General features: G+C 42.8%; 1 protein-coding gene across 6 annotated transcripts in view; it reads right to left on the bottom strand.

Moving 5' to 3' along the window:
* Window positions 1–473: 473 nt before the first annotated feature.
* The window catches only part of ICA1L (islet cell autoantigen 1 like), a 66412-nt gene continuing 43570 nt past the window's right edge, over window positions 474–23315 (bottom strand). For 5 of the 6 annotated variants that reach the window (XM_039495939.1, XM_039495936.1, XM_039495938.1 and 2 more), the window contains 6 exons: window positions 23011–23109; window positions 22198–22283; window positions 21186–21235; window positions 6698–6952; window positions 5426–5524; window positions 1708–3438 (listed from right to left, as the gene is read on the bottom strand). In XM_039495939.1, coding sequence (XP_039351873.1) covers window positions 3323–3438; window positions 5426–5524; window positions 6698–6952; window positions 21186–21235; window positions 22198–22283; window positions 23011–23109 — 705 coding nt within the window. In that variant the 3' untranslated portion in view covers window positions 1708–3322. Of the gene's footprint in view, window positions 3439–5425; window positions 5525–6697; window positions 6953–21185; window positions 21236–22197; window positions 22284–23010; window positions 23110–23315 lie in introns of all 6 variants that reach the window. The other variant, XM_039495934.1, reaches the window with a different exon arrangement.

Raw genomic sequence — 23315 nt, 5'->3', positions numbered from 1 at the left:
TGAAGTTCTGGAATAGCCTTCCAAGGGGAGCAATGGAGGCAAAACCATATCTGGCTTCAATACTAAGCTTGATAAGTTTATGGAAGGGATGGTATGATGGGATAGCCTAATTTTGACAATTAATTGATCTTTGACTATTAGCGGTAAATATGCCGAATGGCCTGTGATGGGATGTTAGTTATGATGGGATCTGAGTTACTACAGAGAATTCTTTCCTGGGTGTCTGGCTGGTGAGTCTTGCCCACATGCTCAGGGTTTAGCTGATTGCCATATTTGGGGTCAGGAAGGAATTTTCCTCCTGGGCTGATTGGCAGAAGCCCTGGTGGGGGGTTTCGCCTTCCCTCTGCAGCATGGGGGCAGGGGTCATTTGCTGGAGGATTCTTTGCACCTTGAAGTCTTTAAACCACAAGTTGAGGTCTTCAATAGCTCAGACATAGGTTAGGGGTTTGTTACAGGAGTGGGTGTGTGAGATTGTGGCCTGCATTGTGCAGGAGGTCATAATGATCATAGAAGATCATAATGGTCCCTTCTGACCTTTAAGTCTACGAGTCTATGTAGAACTATTCTAGACCTTCCCCAATGCAATGTGTAGTAAGAACTAGGCAGGCCCCTAACAGTGTTAACACAAAAGTCTTTTGCATACAGGGGTATGTAAATTCTTGTCTCTAAGCACTTGTTCACACTTACTGGAGGATCAATGCTGTGGCGATCGATGCATCGGCAGTTGATTTAGCGGGTCTCATGAAGACCCGCTAAATCGACCGCCAATTGCTCTCCCATCAACTCCTGTACTCCACCTGACTGAGAAGAGTAAGGGGAGTTGACGGGAGAGCATCTCCCATCAACACTGCTTAGTGTGAACCCTGCAATAAGTAGATCTAAGCTATGTTGATTTGAGTTATGCTATTCATGTAACTCAAATTGTGTAGCTTAGATCGACTTTTCCCTTTAATGTAGATAAGGCCTTGGTGTGCAGCAAAAGCACGTGCATCAGAAAAGGTCCCCAGCCCTAACCAAGATCAAAGACTCTTGGATTTGTTTTGATACAATAGCACATCAGTAATGAATAACACTTTTTTGCATCCCTCTTGGTGTAGTTGCTTATATGAAGTATTTCAATATTAGCCTGAAAACTAACTGCTGCAAGCAAAATGGTGCTCCAGTCTAAAATTTCTGCTTATCCTGCTAAGCACTAACATGGAATCTCATTAATTCCTACATATCAGTGTTCATTTTCAAATAACATGTGACCAATTTTTGGTTTCACTTTTCTTCACATTTTATGTCCGAATGACATTTCTGTTTAGCAGTACAGTGTAGATTTCCATGCTGCAGCAGTGAGTGTCTAAATGGGCTTGTAGAGAGGTTTCTTCCCCTGCAGCAACCTCATTGCTGTGTCTTTGTGATCCAGAGCTGAGAGTAGCATGATTTGCTAGAATTTGGGGGGTATCAGTCACAGAGGTACCAGGAATTCCTTGTCTTGCAGTGAGAAGAAAACTATGGCCTCCATTGTGGCTTGCAGAGAGTCTCGGAGGACTTGAGGATTATGTCTTAATTATCTTCATCTGACTGGAGATAATCAGACCCCACACCAGGTGCCTGGCTTTAGTTATGACCTACCACCGCCAAACTGGGATGGGGCAGGTACACTCATGAACCTGAATCACAAATCATCCACTCACCTAATTACAATGAGATTTACATCATACCATAATTCTGCCAATCCATTAATATTCCTCTTTAAGAATCTTGTTGGATCACAGTAAACAGCTCCCAGCAACCTGAAGCATGAAGGTAAAAAGATACAAACTTGCCCAACAAGATTTAACTTGTAATTCAAAATAAAAAAATTAGAAAAAGTTACCGTATATGTGGGGGAGTGAGTTGTCCAACATGCTGCAAGTGATCATGTAATGAGGTGTTAAATCTCTCCCACTCACCAAAGGCTCAAAATGTACAGGTGAGCTCTACTTGTTCCCTTTTTAACAAAATACTTAATCTAATTAACAATACAATGAAAAGAAAAATTCTGTCTCTACAGAGGAGTAAGCTGGGTAATTCTGCTGCTGCTTTATCTGGTTTATAGTTTTACACTTCTGTAACTGATGAATAAAATGGCTCCTTGTTAGAATAACTGCTACTCTAATGGCATTTACTGTAAGCCAACTTCAGTCGTGATTACCATCTCTGCAGCCCCTCTAAAGTACCTGCAGTAGCAAACAAAGGCAGAATTTGGCCTGTGCTTTCTTGTCTAAGGTTAATTGAATGAATAGGCTGTGTCCTGCCCATGATACAGGCCTTCTGTGCTGCTCTGTCACTGAAGCACTAAGTGTAGTCCGTACTCCACCTCCCTGTGGGGAATAACAGACAGCACTGGGAGCCGCGCTCCCAGCGCTGGGGCTTTGACCACACTGGCGCTTTGCAGCGCCGCAATTTGGAGCGCTGGAGAGGGTGTGTTTTCACACCCTGCTGCAGCCCTGCAAATTTGTAAGTGTAGCCAAGTGTCTGTAAAGCCAGTTTAACCAGGTACCTAGAGATCCTCTACCTCAGCAGTCTCACAGCTAATGTACTGGCTCTATGCCTTTCCTGGCCTAGCTGAAAGGGAAAAGTGGATGTGACTAGTGTACTCCTGTACTCTGGCCCTTGGAAGCACAGGCAGTTTAGTGCAATTTAGAATAGCCCTGAGGCTGTTCAAAGTTGTGCTGGGAGCCACACGTGCCCATGCCTTCCCCCAGGATCAGGAAGTCACAAAGACAATCTAAAACTACCTCTGCTCCCTCCCCATTTGTCCTGCCTCATGCACAAATTGGCCAGATTAGAGGGTCTGGCTGAAGATGTGCAATTGTCTTGAAGGTTAATGAGGGTCCTGTAAAAGAGCCAAGGTACTATCTGTCCTGAAGTATTTTCTGGAAATTAACATTTTCACATTGACATAAGGTAACTCTTTTTTGGGGGAAAGGGGCATGCAGGAAAGTAACTAGTTTGATATAGCTTTGTTTGTCTTGTAATTTTGTCTTGATGAAACTGAGCCTTTTCAGTGTTGATCCTAACCAGCTTGCCATATTTTCATATAATATTGAAAATAGCCATAAAACCAAGGCATCAAAGATAAAGTGACTTTCCTCAATTGCTCTCAACACCACCCTTAATGCTTTTTCTAGAGTTTGGGACTTTACTGACTGACATTATGATTACAGTTTCGATGTTGTGTTTCTGGGCTAGAATCTGAAATCCTCTCTAGAAAAGCAAGAGGAAGTAAGGTTCTATATTTAAGGCCGCTGTAGTGAGACATAGTAAGAGCTTGTCCATTGGGTAACTGTAGTCAAGCATTGAGGAGTTCATCGTCTGAGCGCCCAATGGCATCTGGATTTGAAAGGGGATCCAAGTCTGCAAACAAACTGAACCAGGCTGACATATCTTGATTACTGCTCTCCATAGCTAGAAAAAAAAAAGCAAATAAAATTACATTCTTTGTTGAACTGCTCTTTGACTCAACCAGACCTTTTAAGTAATAAAATATTTAAGTTGGCCTTATCACATTTATTTAGTAAAATGAATTGGATAATTGCTATGTGTTCTCTTTAATCAAAAGCCATAGCTACTGGACTAATTTATTAACTCCATTAGCACTTCAGAACAGTTTATTAAGAATGAAGATAAGTTATTAGCTTATCTACTATTCCACAGGGTGCATGCAAGATAATTTTAAATAAATGCACTGTAAAATGGTTTGAAGTGTTACTGAAACAGAAACCTCCATTAGTATCCCCCCAAAAAACAGTTCATAATGCAAAGATGAAAATTTAGACACAGAAACCACTCCAAACTTTTTTTCTGCCCCTTAAGCATATGCAATACATGACTGGAATGTGTCATTGTGGCAAATGTCAAATACTATAGTTGTTTGTTTTTATTTTTCCTCTTGAAATATAAAAAAAATTATAGGTCCAGTTTTGTCCCTATGCCAACTACTTCTTAGTGCTCTGTCCTGCTGCCCATCACTATAGTATCTGATTAGTTCATTTGGATGTTGAGAGTACAGGAAAGAAAATAGATTTGTGCCATTTTTGGCATCTTCTGAGGGCACAAAGGTGGTCTGATTTTTTTCTAAAATAAGTTTGTTTTTTTCCCCTACTTATTTTTTCCATGAGAAATTCAGGTCTTTTCTACCCTGTTTTTCTTGGAAGGCATCATGGGCATTTGGAGAAGCAGTAGAATAATGACATCACTAAGACAGTGAGAACGCATTCCCACTTTTCCCTCCATGTGTCCAGAAAGACAGACAAGTTTTCCAACAATTCACTGGGAAAAAAATCATAGAGGAGCTCAATTTACTGAAGCACAAAACCATGGCATATGCTTCCAGAAGTCCTAGCCCCTCACCTCAGTGATTACAGCACCAATGTGCACACAGTCAAGTGGACATAGTTGGGTAGGGCTTTGCAGTGTGGCCACTCAGATCTGGGGTAGGCCAACCAGGGTACTCACACCTGGCTGCCACCTGAGTTAACTCTACAGTGAAGACACCTTTAGTAAGCAGTCTTGCTAATGCACATTGAGGAGTAGAATCTAGTTCACTGTAATATAATTTGAGAGGGAAAGGCACACTTCATTTGCATATAAATGCAACCATGGAAGTGGGGGTTTTGGGGGGGGGTTATCAAAACCCTGTGGGTTTTATAAACCTAGTGAAACACTGAAACATCATTACACATAATCTATTTATAACTTAATTTTTAAAAGATAAACGCTGGTTATGTAAGCATTAATTTCAAATAAAACAGTAGTAAAAATTATATTGTCCCTATTGACGAAAGCTCCCTTCTTGCTCACTGGCTGGATTAAATCTTCACTGTCTACAGCATGTGAATTCTCTAGACCAAGCAAAACATGCAGACACATGAAATTGAGAAGTGTTTGTTATACACCAGCACATGCACTGCAGTTGCTGTAGAAACTCTCAGCTCTCCAAGTTACTTTGGACTTTACATCTGCTGACAGCAAGACACTGGTTCATGTACTGAGTACACTACTGAAAACATGACCATAAGGGTACAGTATCTGTTTTACAAGTCAGAGCCCCAAATTCCAATCTCATTTTGTAAGTGTTTACAGTAGTTACTCGTGCTAATATATATGAGCTGGTATTGATATGATGCTAGTCTTTGCTGGAAGATACTAGCATCCAACCTTGAAATAAAATACAGAAGGATAGTATTCACAGATCCATGTGCTAAAGTAATTGTCCTGTTTCTATTTTAACTGTTCAATGCTAAGAGATGTGGACAAACATATCACTACTTTCAGAGTTATCTTGTCTCTCACCAGCAAAGTATTCTGTTTGGAATAGTAAGCCAAAAATGTTAGGTATGAAACACTGCTTATGAAGAAACCTCGCTGCTGCAAAGATACAGAAATAACTTACACGTTGGTGATATCTTTGGAGTGCTGTGTGAAGGGAATGGCTGGTTACCAGGCAGTGAGTGCGTAAGAGACAGCACAGATTCTGACTGAGATGTCCAACCTTAGAGGAAAAAGTAATGGATTACCGAGCAACAACCACATACCGAAGATATTGTAAAACATCATCTGAGTGAAACACACAGATCCCACGTAGAACACTGATTATTTTGTGGTAAATGCAATTAACTATGAACTTGCACTAATGCTGGTAGGATTCAGACTTTTTGCTTTGGATAGCCTAAGAAAATATTATCCACCTACAAAATGTTTAATGTATCAACAGTAATCCCCCCCCCCACACACACACACACTTTAGGATAGTTCTGGATGTCCCACAGTTGCAAACATGCTACAGTGTGATACTTTATTCACAAAGTATATAAAATCCTGCTATTTCTGTTCTGGGTTACACAAGTGTAAACCAAGAAAAACTGAAGGTAATCTGGATTTAGGCTTGTGTAACTGGAAACAGAATTTGCCCCAACACTTTCTTTGAATGTTCTTGAAGAAATTGGAAATTCTAGGGTAACTCAGACTCAGCAGTTCACTTCAAAGTCTGTATCTGACTTTTTTACTATATTATAAAGGGCTTAAAAATAAAAGCCAGAAAATATAAATATTTAAAATGTCTAAACAGTGTGTATTTTATAGATACAGTGTGTGGTCACCAAAAATAAGGACAGTGGAGATTTTCTCAACATGTGCTATCAAGTTAGCAGATTTTGCTCATACTTTGTGGATTCAAAAGCACTATTGTATACATGACAAATTCAGGATTTGTGCAAGTCTTACCCACATAAATAATCCTTATTCATGCAAGTGGTCCCATTGACATGAGGGCTACTCACAAAAGGTTGGAAGATCAAAACCTAATTTAATAAATTGCAGAGCTACGTGTTTCCAAATCTGAATCAATAGATTTTGGTTATGTCTATAACATGCCAGAAGGTAAGCACGCTATTTTTGGAAAGAAGCAAAACTTTGTTATTGGAAAGGGGGGATAATTTACAGATTTCCTGGCTGGATTAGTTAATACTCTGAGCTTTATCACTGCAGTACTTGCCCAACTTCTACTGCAATATCATTACTGCAAGACAGTTCTTTTTAGTCCCTAATACATTTGCACCTAATCCTTCTATGGAAGTTTTGCCATTATTGTCAAATGGAAGCAGCACCTGGCCTTTTGTACAAACATAAAAAAGATATCTATAGTTTGAGTAATTCAGATGCTTACTACTGAAGCTTCCAGCAGCATGAAGGCCAAGGTCAAGGAGCTGTGAAGGTAGGAATCCAGATGAACTAGGCAGAGGTTCTGACTCTGTAGCAGGATTATGTGAAAGGAGACTGGTATGAGGACTCCCAAGCACATTTTGACATTCCTGGATGATCTCTCCAGCACTTGAACAGGGACTCAGTATGTTATCCAGTAATGACAGCTCTTTCTCAAAATCTTCTCCTTCCAAATAATCTACCAGCAGATTGCTGGAAACTGAAGGAAGAAAGAAAATAAGTTGGAAGAGCATTTTTTGAGAAAATAATAGCACAGACTGTGGTCCTTATGATTACTAAATTCCTGCTAACTTTGTAATATAAAATGAAGGGTCATATTTTGCTCTGTTACAAAGGTGTACCCATAAGTTCACTCTGACTTATACTTCTGTTACTGAAAGCAGGATTTGGCCAAAAATATGAATTCATATTGCACAGAAGACAAGATAACAAGACAGACCCTCACATCTGCATGTGGTTTTACTGAAGTTAGTGGGTCACAAGAGCTGGTAGCTATGTTGGTGGGACACACTCTCCTGCCGATATAGTACTGTGTACACGAGCGCTTATGCTGCCAAAACTTATGTCACTCAAGGGGGTGGGTTTTTTCACACCCCTGAGTGACAAAAATTTTGCCAACATAAGTGCTAGTGTATATATGGCTTTCCTGTGGATGCCTTGGTCTCCAAGTGAGCAATGGCTGCTCCTGCGAGTCAAAGCCATGTAATGGCATGTGACCCTGGACTCCATCTTGTGCCTGTACTTTTCCACAAACTGTGCTGTGGGCTCTGTTTGGGACAGTAAAATTTCATCAACATGGGAAAGGGTATAAAGACCCTGGAAACATCTCCATTTTGTCTTCATTTCCTGATTCACTTCTTTGGACAGGACTTCTAACAAGGCAGCTCTAAACAAGGACTGATGACCCCCAAGCTGTTTGGATAATTTCCAGAGAGACTTCTGCAAACTAGCAGTTTATTCCATCATTGCTTCAAACCTGATATAAGAACTGTGCAATCACTTGCATGCATGTGATTTCCTTAACCATTGTAAATCTTTCTTTTCTCTTATAAATAAACCATTAGATTTTAGTTACTAAAGGATAGACAGCAGCGTGATTATTGGGTAAGGTCTGAGTTATATACTAACCTGATTTTGTGGCTGATTTCTTGGGATCAGAAGAACCTTTTGTTTGATTAAACTGATTTTCAATAACCACTCATAATTAAGTCTAGTGTCTGGGTGGTGAAATGCCTAAGGTGACGGCATTTTTGACTTCTGGTTAAGCAGTGTGGTGAGCCAGAAGTTTACTTTTGCTACTGTCATGGTATAGCTTATGGTTGAATAATAACCACCAGTCTGGGGTAAGTCTACCCTATTTCTCAACAGTTTGTCCTGAATCTGGCATCCTCCGCTGTGACCCACTGAGGCACAGTGACACCTTGTCTTTAAAATAACACCACATGTATACCCAGAATTGAACAGGGTATTCAAGGTGATGATGTGCTATTGACTTACTGAAAATAGTATACTGTTATTGTATGTATTTTCTCTCCTTTTTAATACATCCTAATATCCTTCTGCATTTTTGACAACTGGTCAATGAGCTATTTTCATTGAGCAGTCCAAAGTGAGTACAGATCTCTTCCTGAACAACTACAATTAATTTATAATCCAGCAATGTGTGAGAGTAATACAAATGCTGTGAGGGTATTATAGACTTTTCAGCACCCAAAAGGCGGGGGGAGGGGGAGCTCTGTGGTCATGTTATACCACATCCCAGCTTCCCTAATGAAAGGAGGCAATACTTCTCTGGGAGGTAGAAATATAGGATCCAGAGGAAAGGGCAGTCAAGGAAAGGAGGCAAAACAACTACACCTAGTTCTCAAAAGCACATCAAAGGCAGGTAGTCTCCTAGGAAAATTGTTGCTGGTAGGAGACCAGTACTTTGGACTCCCCAAAGGATTGTTGCAGAACATGGGTGTTTATTTTGTATTATAAACCTTGTTTGAATAAGTAGCCTGAGGAATTGAGGGATTTTAGGAAGAGACTTAGTGAGCGTTGGCTTTAGAGTAAATATCCAAGCCCTCTTTTCCAAAATGAGATTTTTTTTTCCTGTATCAAAAAGGGTCACTTGTGTGTGGAAGAACTTTTAAATTTGGTCTGGCCATTTTCCACTGTGCATTCTCTTGTACTTATCTATGCTCAGTTTTTCTGCCACAGTGTTGCCCAGTTGACTGACTTTATTGGATCCCTCTAAAGTTCCTGAGTCCTTCCTTGTTTTGACTAACCTAAATAATTGTCAGCTGCAATTATTGACCTTCATGTCTATTCCCTTTTCCAGATTATAAATAAATATATTCATCACTATTCATCCCAGTATGGATCCTTGGAGTTATCCCACTATTAACCTACTTTCATGTTGAGAATTTACCATTTCTTAGTTTCTAATCCATGACAGAACTTTACTTTTCTCCCTGTGACTACTTAGTTGCCTTAATTGTCTGTCTCTCTTGAGAAACTTTGAAGTGAACCAAGTAGGTCTTTATTTGGCTGAAAAAGCAGGAACTTATTAGGTCTTTTTCTATACCCAGGAATTGCCCTGATTCAACAAACTGTGTAGATACAGGGGTGTTCACCCTTATGTGCATAGAAGGGCAAGCTTGAGTTTGTACCCATTGTGCTAATCAGGGGCCATATAAACCATGATTAGCTCAATCCATCCTAAGGCTGGATTGCCCTTGCCTACACTTAGGAGTCAGCTCACTGGTGCAGCTACAGACACAGCTAAATTGGGGCTATTTCATGTGTAGACAATGCCTGAGAGACAGTAGGGCTGGGCCTTGTAAAACAGCTTCATTAAATGCAGTCTAGAGATTATCAGACTTGCTGCTACAGTAGAACCTCAGAGTTATGAACACCTCGGGAATGGAGGTTGTTCGTAGTTCTGAACAAAACATTAAGGTTGGCCTTTCAAAAGTTTACAACTGAACATTGACTTAATATAACTTTGAAACTTTATTATATAGAAGAAAAATGCTGCTTTTTACCATCTCAATTTATATGAAATAAGCACAGAAAGTTTCCTTACCTTGTCAAATATTTTTTTAACTTTCCCTTTATTTTTTAGTAGTTTATATTTAACACAGTACTGCACTGTTTTATCTTTTGTTTTTGTTTTGTTTTTTGGTCTCTGCTGCTGCCTCATTGCATACTTCTGGTTCCAAATGAAGTATGTGGTTGACTGGTCAATTTGTAACTCTTAGATTCTACTGTATATGTTCCTTTACTTGCTACTCTGGGGTTCATATACTGCTTGGCAAAAATCCTATCAATTCACATATACATTCACATTTAACGTTTGGTTCAGTATAATATGGTTGTGTTTTTACTAAGCCATCTAGGGTGGGATGTAAGCTTGTATATGTATTTCTAATTGAGGCCCTCCTGATGCTGCGCTTTTAACTATTTTTTTAAATCTCGGACTTTTTTTTTTTACTATGACTGATCCTACCAGGCCAGCACAAAGAGCTGATCATTCTGCAAAAGGATCTTAAAAATAAGTGTTCTAAAAAATTACACGTCCTAATATCAATTTTTTTTTAAAGTGCTTAATCTGATGTTAACTTTCTCCATATACTGAGATTTCTTTAACTTTCTCATGGCAAAAAAGCTTAGATTCACAAAGCTCATTCATCTGAATTTTTTTTCTTCTTCTGTCACAGGAATAAAACCGGGGGGAGGGGGAAAGGCCTAAGTCAAGAGAACTATCCCAGAAAAGCTGCGAAGTAAAGGCAGCAGCACAGATGAAATTCCCAAAAGAATGGATCCAGTTAATCACTGTTTATTTTTTTTTAAAGTTCATATATAAAATGTAGGCAGTGAATAGTCCACTGTAGAGAAGGATATTGTTATCCTACCTAAAAAACTCCCAAACTTTACATCTTCATAGTGTTCCTTAAAAAGGATATTGATTAATTTGATTTTTAGTCTCCACTGTTTGCAATATCCTCTTAAATAATACAAATATTTTCTGTACCCATCAGTTTTTTGTCTTGTTTTATATTAAGCAAATATAGATATTTTCCCTCTATCCCCTCTCCCCCCCTCCACACACACAGGTTGGATTTCACCCTTTGGAATAAAGAGTGTGCCCCTCTTAAGAAACACCTACATTTATTTTAAAAAACAAACAAAAAAACAATGATCATGGCAGGTTAAGGTAGCTCAACACTTCCCATTGTAACACTGTTTTCAGTTGCTTATAACTTTGCCAAATTTTAACTGTTCAGGCGGAAATTTCCGAGGCTGCATGTCTGCCTCAGCATGAGCATTTTGGGGAAATTTCAGCAAAAATAGTTCAACTCCTGCCAAGAATGAGATTAGGGGAAAACACATTGTTTTGCCCATTTTTCCAAGGTCCTTACTATGTATCCTCTCCGTCCATGGCCTTCCCCAACAGCTCTACCCAGAGACCTACATAATACAAGGGGCATGGTATTGCTCCTCTATTCTCCCCCTCAAGATGCGCACACACCCAAGGCAGATTTCACACTTTGGAATGGTACTCCCCCTTTTAAGAAGCACCTTTATATTTACTTAAAAAACAAACAAAAACCAGGAAATGTATGAGTGGAGTGAAAAACATTGTTTTTGTTGCTTGCAAAGGTAGTGGCTTCCCCTCCAGTAAGAGTGGGAGATTTATTTTTAAAGATGGAGTACCCATGTGTAATCTATGCAGCTATTTAATAGAAACAATTTAGATTGATCTGCAGAAGCCATCGCTTAGGGCCTTCTAGTACAGTTTTAGAAAGAGCTCTATATAGAGATTTATACTGCATATGTGGTTTATAATAACCAAAGAATAAATTCCTTTGTATCTACAACCATAGTTTTTATTCCATAATTACACAGTTTATTCTATATGTTTAGCACTTCTGGCTGCCTCAATTTCCTTCTAATCCATCTCCAGTGGGACTACTGCAAACATTCCAATCCTCTGAGCAGCTTTCTGTTAGCTGCTGTTAAAAGTAAGAATAGAAACATAAGTTTTTTCTCAGTTTTCTTCCCAAGTATGGATCAGGTAAACACTGAGAGCCAGATTCTTCTCTATACCAGTTCTACTCCACTGTATCTCCACCAACTTTAATGGAGTTACTCATCATTTACAGCAGTGTAAGAAGAGGATCAGACACAGGGACTGCAAATTACCTTGGTCCAAGACTGGAAATAGTCAGTCTTGGATGAGGAAGTTACTCACCTTATGCAGTAATGATGGTTCTTCGGGATGAGTGTCCTGATGGGTTCTCCACTGTAGATGTATCTGCATCCCTGAGCTGCTGATCAGAGAACTTGGGTAGCAGTGTCCATTCAGCCCACGCATGTGCCACCCCCTCATGCTCTGCTGCGCATGTGAACCCTCCTCAGTTCCTTTCCTACTGCAGAGTCATTGACAAGAACTCCAAAGCAGAGGAGAGGAGGGTGGGTTGTGGAGCACCCTTAGGGACACACATCTTGAAGAACCATTGTTACTGAACCAGGTGAGTAACTTCCTCTTCTTCTTTGAGTAGTGTCCCTATGGGTGCTCCACTGTAGGTGATTCCCAAGCAGTACCCCTCACTGGAGGCTGGGGCTTCTGAGTTGAGTCTGTTACAGATAATAGCACTGTGGCACCAAATCTGGCATTTGCAGCAGAGTCCCCAGGATGGCATAGTGCTCTGTAAAGGTATGTGCAGATGCTCAGGTAGCTGCTCTGCAGATTTCTGATATAGGGATACCTTTGGAGAAGGCAATGGATGAGGTGACCGATCTCGTAGAGTGTGAAAGTATTGAAGATGAGGGTGTTACACTGCAAATCTGGTAACAGAGTTTGATACAGTTCAAGACCCATTTGGAGAGTCCTTGAGCTGAAATCACTGTGCCTATCTGCAATGGAGAGGAAGACTCTGAGATTTTTCTAAAAACTCTTGCCTCGTCCAAATAGAAGGCCAAGGCTCTCCTCATGTCAAGCATATGGAGGATGGTTTCCCTAGTATCCTGTGAGGTTTGGGATAAAAGGTTGGAAGGTGAATGAGTTGGTTCATGTGAAGTGCGGAAGTCATCTTGGGAGTGAACTTTGGATGCGGTCTAAGCATGAAGAACACTATAAAGGGGTGTACACCATCTGAGCCCCTATTTCCCTTATCCTTCTTGTCAAGGTGATGGTGATCAGGAACGCTGCCTTCATGGAGAGGTGAGTTAAAGGACAAATGACCATGGGTTCAAACTGCGGTCTGGTCAGTCCTTTTAGTACTAGGTTGAGATCCCATTGTGGGGTAGGAAGTCTGGGTTGAGGAAAGAGGTTCGCTATGCCTTTGAGAAACCTCTTAGTAGTTGTGTCGGAGAAAACGGAGTACCTTACTACCTGTAAGTAGAGTCATTGGTGGACATAGCACTAGTTGTGACAGGCAAGGATACCATGTCTGTCTGGGACAGCTAGGGGCGGTCAATTATGATGTTTGCTTTTTATTTTCAAAAGGACTTTCAGTAATAGAGGGAATGGGGGAAAGGTGTAAAGAAGGCCCTTGCCTCATAAGAGGAAGAGAGAGTCCCCCAGGGAGTGTTGTCCAATCCCCACTCTGAAGGAGTACTGTGGACATTTCTTGTTTTGGTAAGTGGCAAAGAGGTCTATTGTCTGTGTCTCCCATTGTCCCCAATCATGGTCGTGTGGGAATTTGTGACTGAGACTGTCTGCTGTCATGTTGTGCACTCCCAGTAGGTAGGCCGCTGATATTGTGGGAAATGCACCAGTTCCACAGCTTTTGTGCTTCCATGCACAGGGAGGGTCACCTACCCCCTCCTTGTTTCTTTATGTAATACATGCAGGCCGTGTGATCCGTTATGACTTTTGTGTGCATGCCTCTGATCAGCCGGATGAAGTGAGCACACACATTCCCTGACTATTGAGTTTGAGCAGGTTGATGTGAAGGCATGTCTCAGATGGAGACCATTTGCCCTGCACTGTGAGATTGTTGAGATGTGAGCCAAATCCTATGAAGGATGCATTAGTAGTCGGGCAGGCTGAACAAACGGGATTCCTGTGCAGACATTTATTGGGTCTTTCCACCAATTCAAGGATTGTTTGATCTTGGTGGGCATCGATAGTAGCTTGTTTAGGTTGTCTCTGTTCCGTCTGTAAACCGAACCATGCTTGGAGGCATGAGCTATAACCAATGTGTCCATGGTCAGATGCCCCAGAAGCTGGAGGCAGTGTCTGGCTGAAATTTAGGGGCTGGATTGCACTGTTTCTAAAAGCGTGGAGAGGCTGAGGAATCTGTGATGTGGGAGGAGTGCCCTTGCTCAGATGGAGTCAAGGTCTGTTCTTAAGAATTCTAACCTCTGTACTGGGATTAATTTTGAGTTTTTGTGCATTGATTTGTAGGCCCAGATTCTGGAATAGATCCAGTGAGGTATGGATGATTGGTTGGGCTTCGAAAAAGAAATGTGCCCTGAGGAGACAATTCTCCAGGTAAGGATAAATCATGATGCCCTTGGAGTGTAAATGGGCTGCCACTACCAAGAAGACCTTGGAGAATACTCTGTGGGCTGAAGACAGGCCAAAAAGGGAGTGCTCTTGGCCTAGTGTAAATCATCTGTGACTTGGTATGATTGAAATGTAAAAATACGCATCTTGAAGGTCGAGGGCCAAGAACCAGTCTCCTTTTTCTAACGCTGGAATAATTGTTGCTAATGTGACCATCGTGAACTTCTGAGCCTTGACAAATTTGTTGAGTGCGCTGAGGTCTAGTATGAGCCTCCAACCTCCCTTTTTCTTCAGTATCAGGAAGTATTGAAAGTAGAAACCTTTTCCTCTTAGGTGTGTGGGCACTGGTTTTATGGCTCCTGTGCTGAGGAGATGGTTTCTCTCCTGTTGTAGCAGGCTCTTGTGAGAAGGGTCCCTGAAGAGGGATGGGGAAGGGTGTTGGGAGGGTGTGTGGGGGGGAGGGGTGAAACGGAGATTATTTGAGATGGGTACTTCATTCAACATCCATTGGTTGGAGGTTATCCATTCCCAGGTGCTGCGGAAAGGGGTGAGATGGCATCCAAAGGAATGGGTGAGGTTTTCCAGCATCAGGTGGTGTTGAGGAGAGTGTTCTGTGGGCACGTCAGCCAACCCGTCAAAACCGTCGCTTTGAGGTGGAAGGTTGAGAGGAAGTAGATTGAGATCCTGATGGTTTCTGTCTGGGGAACCTGGACTTCTTCCTCTGAGCTTCATATGACCTTTGAGATGAATATTGCAATGAGCAGGGTTTGAATGATGGCTGAGGACTTTTTCTACTCAAGTGTGTAGATCCCAAGGGATCAAAGAGTAGCCCTGAAGTCTTTTAAGATATAGAGGGAAGTGTTACTCCTTTTTGGCAAACAGTTTTGTACCTTCAAAAGGAAGGTCCTCCTCAGTTGTTTGAACCTCTTTTGGGAAGCCAGATAGGTGCAAACAAGAGGGTCATCTCATCATGATGGCAATAAAGATGGAACATGCCACCATGTCAGCTGCATTCATGGGCAGCGGGTATCATAGGTACAGGAAGGCGTTGCCTTCCCAAACAGTCTGACGTCCCCCGCCCCATGCTTCACTTCCAGGCCCCAACCTGCCTGCTGTTCTCTGGGGCAGGCAGGCTGGGGGCCGTGCCGTGCCATGCCACCCATCCTCCCAGTGCTGGGGTCATGCCACCTGCCCGTCTCTGGGGCCAGGGGCGCTCCGGCTGCACCACCCGCCTGTTGCTAGGGCCGGGGTTGCTCCAGCTGTGCTACCTGCCCAGCGCTGAGGCTGGCAGCTCAGCCAGGGGGTGCCTTCAGGGGCAGGGGAGCTGGCCGGGGGTTGGGGCAGGCAGCACAGCCTGGGGAGGCTGGGGCCGCGTTGCCCAGCTCTCTGGGGCCACTGGGGCTGGGGCTGTGCTGCTTGGCTCACTGGCGCTTTGGGGCTGGAGGGTGCTGGGGGGCACTAGCCTGGGGCAAGGGCCTGCGGCCACAGTGGGGGCTGGACTACAGTGGGTACAGAAGGGATGGGGACTCAGGCAGAAGGGGCGGGGTTGGGGGGCTATCCTCCCCAAGCCAGCAGTTCACCCACCACCATGGCTGCATTGACTGCAGAGTGGAGTGATGTCTTTGCCACCAGTTGGCCTTCATTGGTAATGGCCTTGAATTGTTCCTTGTGTGAATCTGGGAGCTGCTCAATAAAGGAATTGAGTTTGAATAGTTCTGGTAATCATATTTCGCCATTAGGGCTTGATAGTTTGTAATGTGGAATTGAAGGGTGGCTGAGGAGTGTGTTTTCCTGCCAAAAAGATCGAGGTGCTTCCAATCCCAGTTGTACCGGGTGGCCCTTTGAATTAATCGTGTCCACTATGATCGAATTGGGAGGTGTGAGAAGAGGAACTCACTATCTTTTGCCAGCACATAATATTTTTTGTTGGCCCACTTACATGTTGGAGGGACTGATACAGGAGTCTGCCATGATTTTGGCAGAGTCCAAAAGAGCCTCATTAATAGGTAGGGCTATTCTGAACAAGGCAGAAGAATGTAAAATGTCCACTAGTTTGTGGTGCGACTTGGTCACCTCCAATAGTGGAATCTGTAGTGCCTCTGCCACCTGCTATGCCAGTTCCTGAAATAGTTTAGAGTCATCTGCCATCAATGGCGGAGGGGACATCACCATCTCATCTGCAGATGTCGATGAGAAATTAGCCTGAGGGGTAACTTCTTCCTCAACTTCAGCCTCTTGTTCCTCCCTCATCTGTTCAGAGGGTTCAGATGCCCTCACAGCGACAGCTGAAGGAGGATGTCTTCTTGGTTGCTGGTAGGCCACACTAGAGTTATGGAAGACATGTTGTTTTTGAGACTGCCAGGAATCCTAGTAGGGCCACTGTGAGGGTGGGAAGGGGACCGGTGGTTGGTACCCTGGCTCCCCAAACCAGGGAGGCTGTGGATAAGGTGGATCAGGTGGTTGTGGTCCATAGTGGAATTGGGCACCATATGGAGGGTGAGAAGAGTGGGAGACCACGTCCTCTTGCTCATTTTCTGACTTGGAGGATGAAAAGGGTAGTGCAGGACAAGAGGTCACCAGCAAGTCAAGAGCTCTGGGTAAACTTGGTACTGTGGCCCTAGTTCTGAGCAGATGTGAATCCGGTGTGTCAGACACTGAAAAGTCCATCACATACCCAGGGGCAGCTCTAGCAATTTCGCCGCCCCAAGCACGGCGGCACGCTGTGGGGGGCGCTCTGGCAGTCGCCGGTCCCGCGGCTCCGGTGGACCTCCCGCAGACATGCCTGTGGAGGGTCCGCTGGTCCCGCGGCTCCGGTGGAGCAGGAGGTCCACCGGGGCCACCTGCCGCCCTCCCGACGACAGGCAGAGTGCCCCCCACGGCATGCCACCCCCAGCACGCGCTTGGCGTGCTGGGGCCTGGAGCCGGCCTTGCACATACCAGAAGTTTGGCGGCACCAAAGGTGTCTGTACCAGTGTTGTCAGTGCTGAGATGTCTATACTGAAGGCATCGGTGATGTGGGCTTGGTAGTATGGTCTGTTGGTGCCCGGCGTGCCATAAGCAGTACTGATGTTAATGTCAGTATCGGCAGTGCCTTCCCTGAGGCAGATTTTCTATGTTTCTCACACCCAGACGGTATCAGTGGTTCCTTGCCTGTGCCTATTGGTTCCTTCAGCAACCCCATATGCTCAATTAGGACAGTACTGTGAAAGCCCCGGGTACCGGATTTAGAAAGTTTCAGTGCCGTCGGTACCTGTGATACTGATTGAGCCAGAGATTGTTTCTGGCTCAATCGAGGCTTACTATGGGCACTCACAGCCCATTTCCCAGAGGCCTTACATGAGTGGCTCGTAGACATCACCTTGGGCTCACCTCTCTTAGATGTAGAGGGTTGCAGTGAGTTTTCCCGCCATCCAGGGTCTTGGTGAAGCTCGGATGGTTAAAGGGCTGCCTCTATGAGTTAGAGTTTGAGCCTCAGTTCTCTGACCTTTCTGGATCTCAGCTTCAGTTGCTGGCATGAACCACACTTCTGTGGGATGTTTCTCTCCCAGGCTGTGGACGCATTGAGACCGTCCATCAGTCACTGGGATAGATTCCTTGCAACACAGACACTTCTTGAAGACTGGGGAGCCAGATATACCCTATCCCAGAGGGTCCCCAGACAGGGGGTTGAAGAAAGAACAAAGTCCTTTGTTTGTTTGTTTGTTTGTTTTTTAAAGCAATGGCCAAATAAAAGATAAACTAAGTAAGAAAGAAAAAGAAGCTTCAAAAGGTAGCTAAAGATTAATAATATTAAAGAGGTTAATAATGCGCTAATGGACAGCTAAAGCTCCATCTCTAACCAGGGGCAGTTGAGAAGGAATTGAGGAGGGTTCGCCTGCACAGCGTTGGTTAGCCTCATGGCAGAGCATGAGGGGCAGCGCATGCACGGGCTGAATGGACATTGCTCCCAAAGTTTTCTGATCAGCAGTGGTGGGACGCAGACACACCTACAGTGGAGCACCCACAGAGATAGTACTCAAAGAAGAAACATGAAAGTTTTAAGGTCTGAAATTATGAGCTTCCATAGCTAGAACTACATGGGTTATACCACTGAGAAGATGACCAGCAATATACAACATTCATCCATAACCACAGCAAGGCATGAAACTGGACCTTAAATTCATAACATCCTGATTTAGCTAAAATAGCTTTCTATAACTTTCAAGAATTAAAAAATATAATAGTATTAACTCTTCTCCACCCTCGGATCTGTACATGATACTTAAGGCAACCAGGCAGAGTGATATGGAAGAGCATCAATAAACATTTTAAAACTGCATGTTTTCTAAAAATATCTTTTAAAAGATGGTAAATATAATCAGCATAATGCATAGTGGCATAAAGAATTTTTTGGCAATAGGGGCCAATTCCTCCACAGATTCCTCAACAGGAATTTTTGGTCACTAGATCTGCCTTGTCACAGACACAGAAGTCCCTCCTCCAGCCCAACCACCACCACTTTTGCACAAGCCCACTTGGGGCCAGCACTGACCCTCCTCCAGAGGGTGCCAAGTCCTCCCTGTGTATCCTCTCTGTCCACTGCCTTCCCCAATAGATCTACTCAGAGACCTATGTAATACATAGGGCTTGAGATTGTTTCTCTATTCCAGGGATGGGCAAACTTTTTGGCCTGAGGACCATATCTGGGTATGGAAATTGTATGGCGGGCCATGAATGCTCACGAAATTGAGCGTTGTGGTATGATAGCGGGTGAGGGCTCCGGCTGGGCATGCAGGCTCTGGGGTGGGGCTGGAGATGAGGGTTTGGGGGTGCAGGAGGATGCTCCGGGTTGAGACTGAGGGGTTTGGAGGTTGGGAGGGGGTCAGAGCTGGGTCAGGAGGGCAGGCTCCAGGTGGCTTTTATCTCAAGCAGCTCCCAGAAGCAGCAGTATATCCCCCCTCCGGCTCCTATGTGGAGACATGGCCAGGCATCTCTGTGCGCTGCCCTGTCCGCAGGCACCACCCTTGCAGCTCCCATTGGCTGCTGTTCCCAGCCAATGGGAGCTGCAGGGGTGGCGCTTGAGGCAGGAGCAGTGTGCAGAGCCCCCTGGCTGCCCCTACATGTAGGTGCCAAAGGGGGGATATGCCGCTGTTTCCAGGAGCTGCACAGAGTGGGGCAGGCCCCCGACCCAGTTCCTCGGTTGGTGCTCCACAGCGTGGCAAGTCCCGGACCCCGCTCCCCTGTGGGCCAGATTAAAACGTCTGGAGGGCTGGGTGTGGCCCCCGGACTGTAGCTTGCCCACCCCTGCTCAATTCTCTCCCCCACACACACAGATCAAGGTGGATTTCACTCTTTGGAATAGAGTGCCCATCTCTTTTTAAGAAGCACCTTACATTTATGTAAAAAACAAAAACAATTATGGGGGGTGCATAAATTAACGGTTAACTGTTTTCAGTTGCTTATAACTTTGCCAAAGTTTGGCATGTTGGATGTCTGCCTCAGGCTGAGTGTTTTGGGAAAGTTTCAGCAAAATAGTTCAGCCTTTCCCAAGAATGATTAGGGGAAAATACATTGTTTTGCCTATGTTGTTGTTTTTTAAAAAGCTGTTTTGTTCAGAAGCTGGAGTGCCTACATGCTTTCAAATAAGGGCTTGAAAATGGTCTGGGGTCCCCCTGGGATCAAAGATCTGCCTTTTGCTGTTTGTATGAAAAAAATACACAAATTTAGCCAAACTATGAGCCTTTGAAAAATTTGTTTGCATTTGCTCAATAGAAACTTGTTAGAATTTGGCAGCTAAATGCTCAGAAGATTCCATCTCCACTGAGCAGTCTCTAGCCCAGCACTAAAAGGACTAAGCAGGACTTTCTCTGAAATTGCTGTTGTAGCATTGGGCACAGGAACTGAGAGCAGGATGATTGCCTTACCTGTGCTTTCAATCCTCACCAGACAATGTGGAGGAGGAAGCTGCTGAGTCGACTACAGAGGGGACAAGAGCTGGACTTAGAAACCTAAATGGGGAAACTGGAACAGGGAACTAATGGAGAAGCTAGGATTGGGTAGTTAAGGAGACTGGGAGCCAGTGTGGGTGGAGAGGAGAGAAAGACTAGGAAAGGTGGGCAAGGAGACTGGGAGACATTGTGGGGAAGGAGGGCGGGGGGGACTTGGAGCCTAAGATTGAACAAGGAGTTGGGGGAGACTGGGATTGAGAGTCTGGGGAAGCCTGGGGTTGGTTGGCAGAGACTGGAACTGGAATGAGGAGCCAGGGAAGAGATAAGAGTGAGAAAAGCTCAGGCTGGAGGTGATGTGGCAGGAGTCAGGCTTGCAACGAAATAGGCAGAAGGATCTGTGACCACTAGACATATCCCCTTCAAACCCAGAATGGTTGAGGAATAGAACCAAAGATTCCCAAATCTCAATATTCCTCTGCTGTTAGCAAATACCTGTGAACCGCCCTGTCAAAGTTTGTGTCTCATTCCCCTTCTAGTGACTGTCATCCTCTACGTGAACCAATCTACTACTGCTGTTGGTTAGTTCAAGCAGCAGAGGTCTGTGCTGTGGATCAAAAGGTTCTAATCCTGCAGATGACCCCTCTGGATGTTGCTATGATTGCACTTCATATAATGGAATATCTGGTTTTTGCATTGCTTTTTTATAAACCTAGGGAACTCATCCCTAGAACACAGTCCATCATATGTACCGAATGAGACTTCAGCCCTGTGGAAACAATAGTATCATAATGTATATACACAAGGACGCTGAATTAAGGTTGTACAGGCATATAGTCTGTGTGTTTGGGTTTAAAGATATACCATGTAAGATCAGGACTATAAACTACACATTGGTGTGTGGCAAGCTAATGGTTTTATAGGCATGAATTGGGAGTGAGTTCATTACTTGTGTCACCCAATCAAATTACCTGAAATCCAAAATATATGTGTATTTAACATCTTACCTGCTTCACTTTCCAAATTGATAGAAGTTTCATCATCCAACAAAATTAACCTGATTCAAAAACCAAAGAGAATTGGTCAGATTGAGCACTAAAATGCAAGATGTGTTGAAATGTTACTGGCTCAATGCTAAAGAAAGAATTAAGGCTTACTTTTCCTCTCGCTAATGTTGGTTTTACATTTAGGTAACTCGAAGAATTTCAATGAGGTAGCTCTGGCTTTACGCTGGTATGAGAGAGAGGAAAATCTGGCCCCTTGTCTCAAAATTTACAGGGCTAAAGCCAGATCTTGAAAAGGCTGAACTCCCTTAATTCCCAATAAGTGTTCAGCACTTCTATAAACTACATCATTTATTAAATGCCCAACTATTGATTTAGAAGTCTAACATTAGGCAGTCCTTTTCAGACCATCCTGGCCTGTGTTCATTTTGTATTTTTACTTTTTAAATTAACTTCTCTGTGCTTGGTGAACTTAAGGTAATGGAAACTGATCAAGACAATGAAGTGAGAAAATGGTATTGACAGATATATAGAGAGTAACTCATATAAGCTAATATCTATTTACTATATCTGTTTTGTTTTTATTAAGATTGCAATAGGTTCTAAAAGATGTTACAGATTGACATATTTCTTATAAACAATTGTGTAACTTTGCTAACTTTGGCAAAGTTGTGTAACATTTTTTGTTTAACATATATAAATTAATAAACAAGTTATCATCAAAGAAGGTCTAATCTGGCTAAGAACACTGACTACAAACAATTATTTTAACCTAACAAGATGAGATGTTGTTTTTGGTGGAGGGGGGTGGGAAACAGAAAAAATCAAGAAAATGCCAAAGTGGAAAAAGAATGAAAAGGGTTTTAAAATGCATGTTGGAGAAGAAAGTAAGTTTATATATTATTATTTATGAATACTAGGAAGCAGAGACCCTCTTCCTAATACCCACACCAAACATGTTCAACGTGTTGCTTTTAATCTTCTACAATCTCACATCATTTTTCTTCCTGCTTACTTATCAAGGTTTGTACTGATGGTGTCTTTCTCTATCTTCTCTTTATGTTCTTCAGTGGGATTGTTTAGGGAAGGCTCCTGTGGTTGCTGAGAAGTGGAGAAAATATATTTTAAGAGAGGGAACTGATGATATCTACAAATTCACATCTCCAGTCTAATGATTTGAACACGGTAATCTATGTAGCAGTAACTTTTCTCTCAATTACCTGGTTGTAACAACCATTTTTTGTAATTAAGAAATTCTGGTTACACTTTTTGATACTGTGACTGTAATTACACTGTAATATCACAGATGCACTAAAATTTTGGTCATACTTTATATAGATTCCATTTATAAATGATTTATATAAAGATTAATAGATATTTTAGGCCTGTTCCAGACATGAGTAGTATGTGTTATAGATGATTATGAGCACATCATTAGACGGAGTTGTAAGTCATGGATAGTAATAAGCGATCTGTTGGTCTCTATAATACTCTAACAATTAACTATTTATTAAAATATCACTTATTTATTAGCCCCTTATATATTCTATTTTTATAAATGGAACCTTTAATATAAAGTGTGACCACAGGATTTTTTGGTTTTGTTTTATTTTAAATAAAAATCCGATAAATGAACAACTTATTTATCCATTTGATAGACTTGCAAAATGAGAATGGGGAATGGACTTGTTTGTGCCAGACTTGTCATTAGTTTAATTCTAGACAAAAAAATTACAATGGTTATTCGAATTTGAAATTTACTTCTCCAGAAAAAAAAGTTTTCATTTCAAGAACCTTGTATTTTACAGAAATAACATGAAAACTTCACCTCAAGTGCAACAGAGTGATATGGGTGGACACCTATGAACTCCTCATGGATTTTGGACATCAGTCCTGCTGTCTTCTTGCAGAAGTGCAAAAGGGTTATCTGAGAAGGGCAAAGTCAAAGGAGATATTACACAGACTTACCTCTAACAGCTATTTATATCATTATTTCCCTGTCTCCTTTGACATAAGCAAATTCTAAACAAATTGGGAGTTCTTCCCAATCCTGAGAATCCCATTTCAGTAAGAATGATATGTAAGGGATGTTTCAAGATGGAAATGTGTAACTCTATCCTCCCAGCCAGCTGT

This window comes from Mauremys reevesii, linkage group 11, assembly GCF_016161935.1.
Source record: "Mauremys reevesii isolate NIE-2019 linkage group 11, ASM1616193v1, whole genome shotgun sequence".
NCBI lineage: Eukaryota > Metazoa > Chordata > Testudines > Geoemydidae > Mauremys > Mauremys reevesii.
This window is presented reverse-complemented; position numbering and strand designations above follow the sequence as displayed.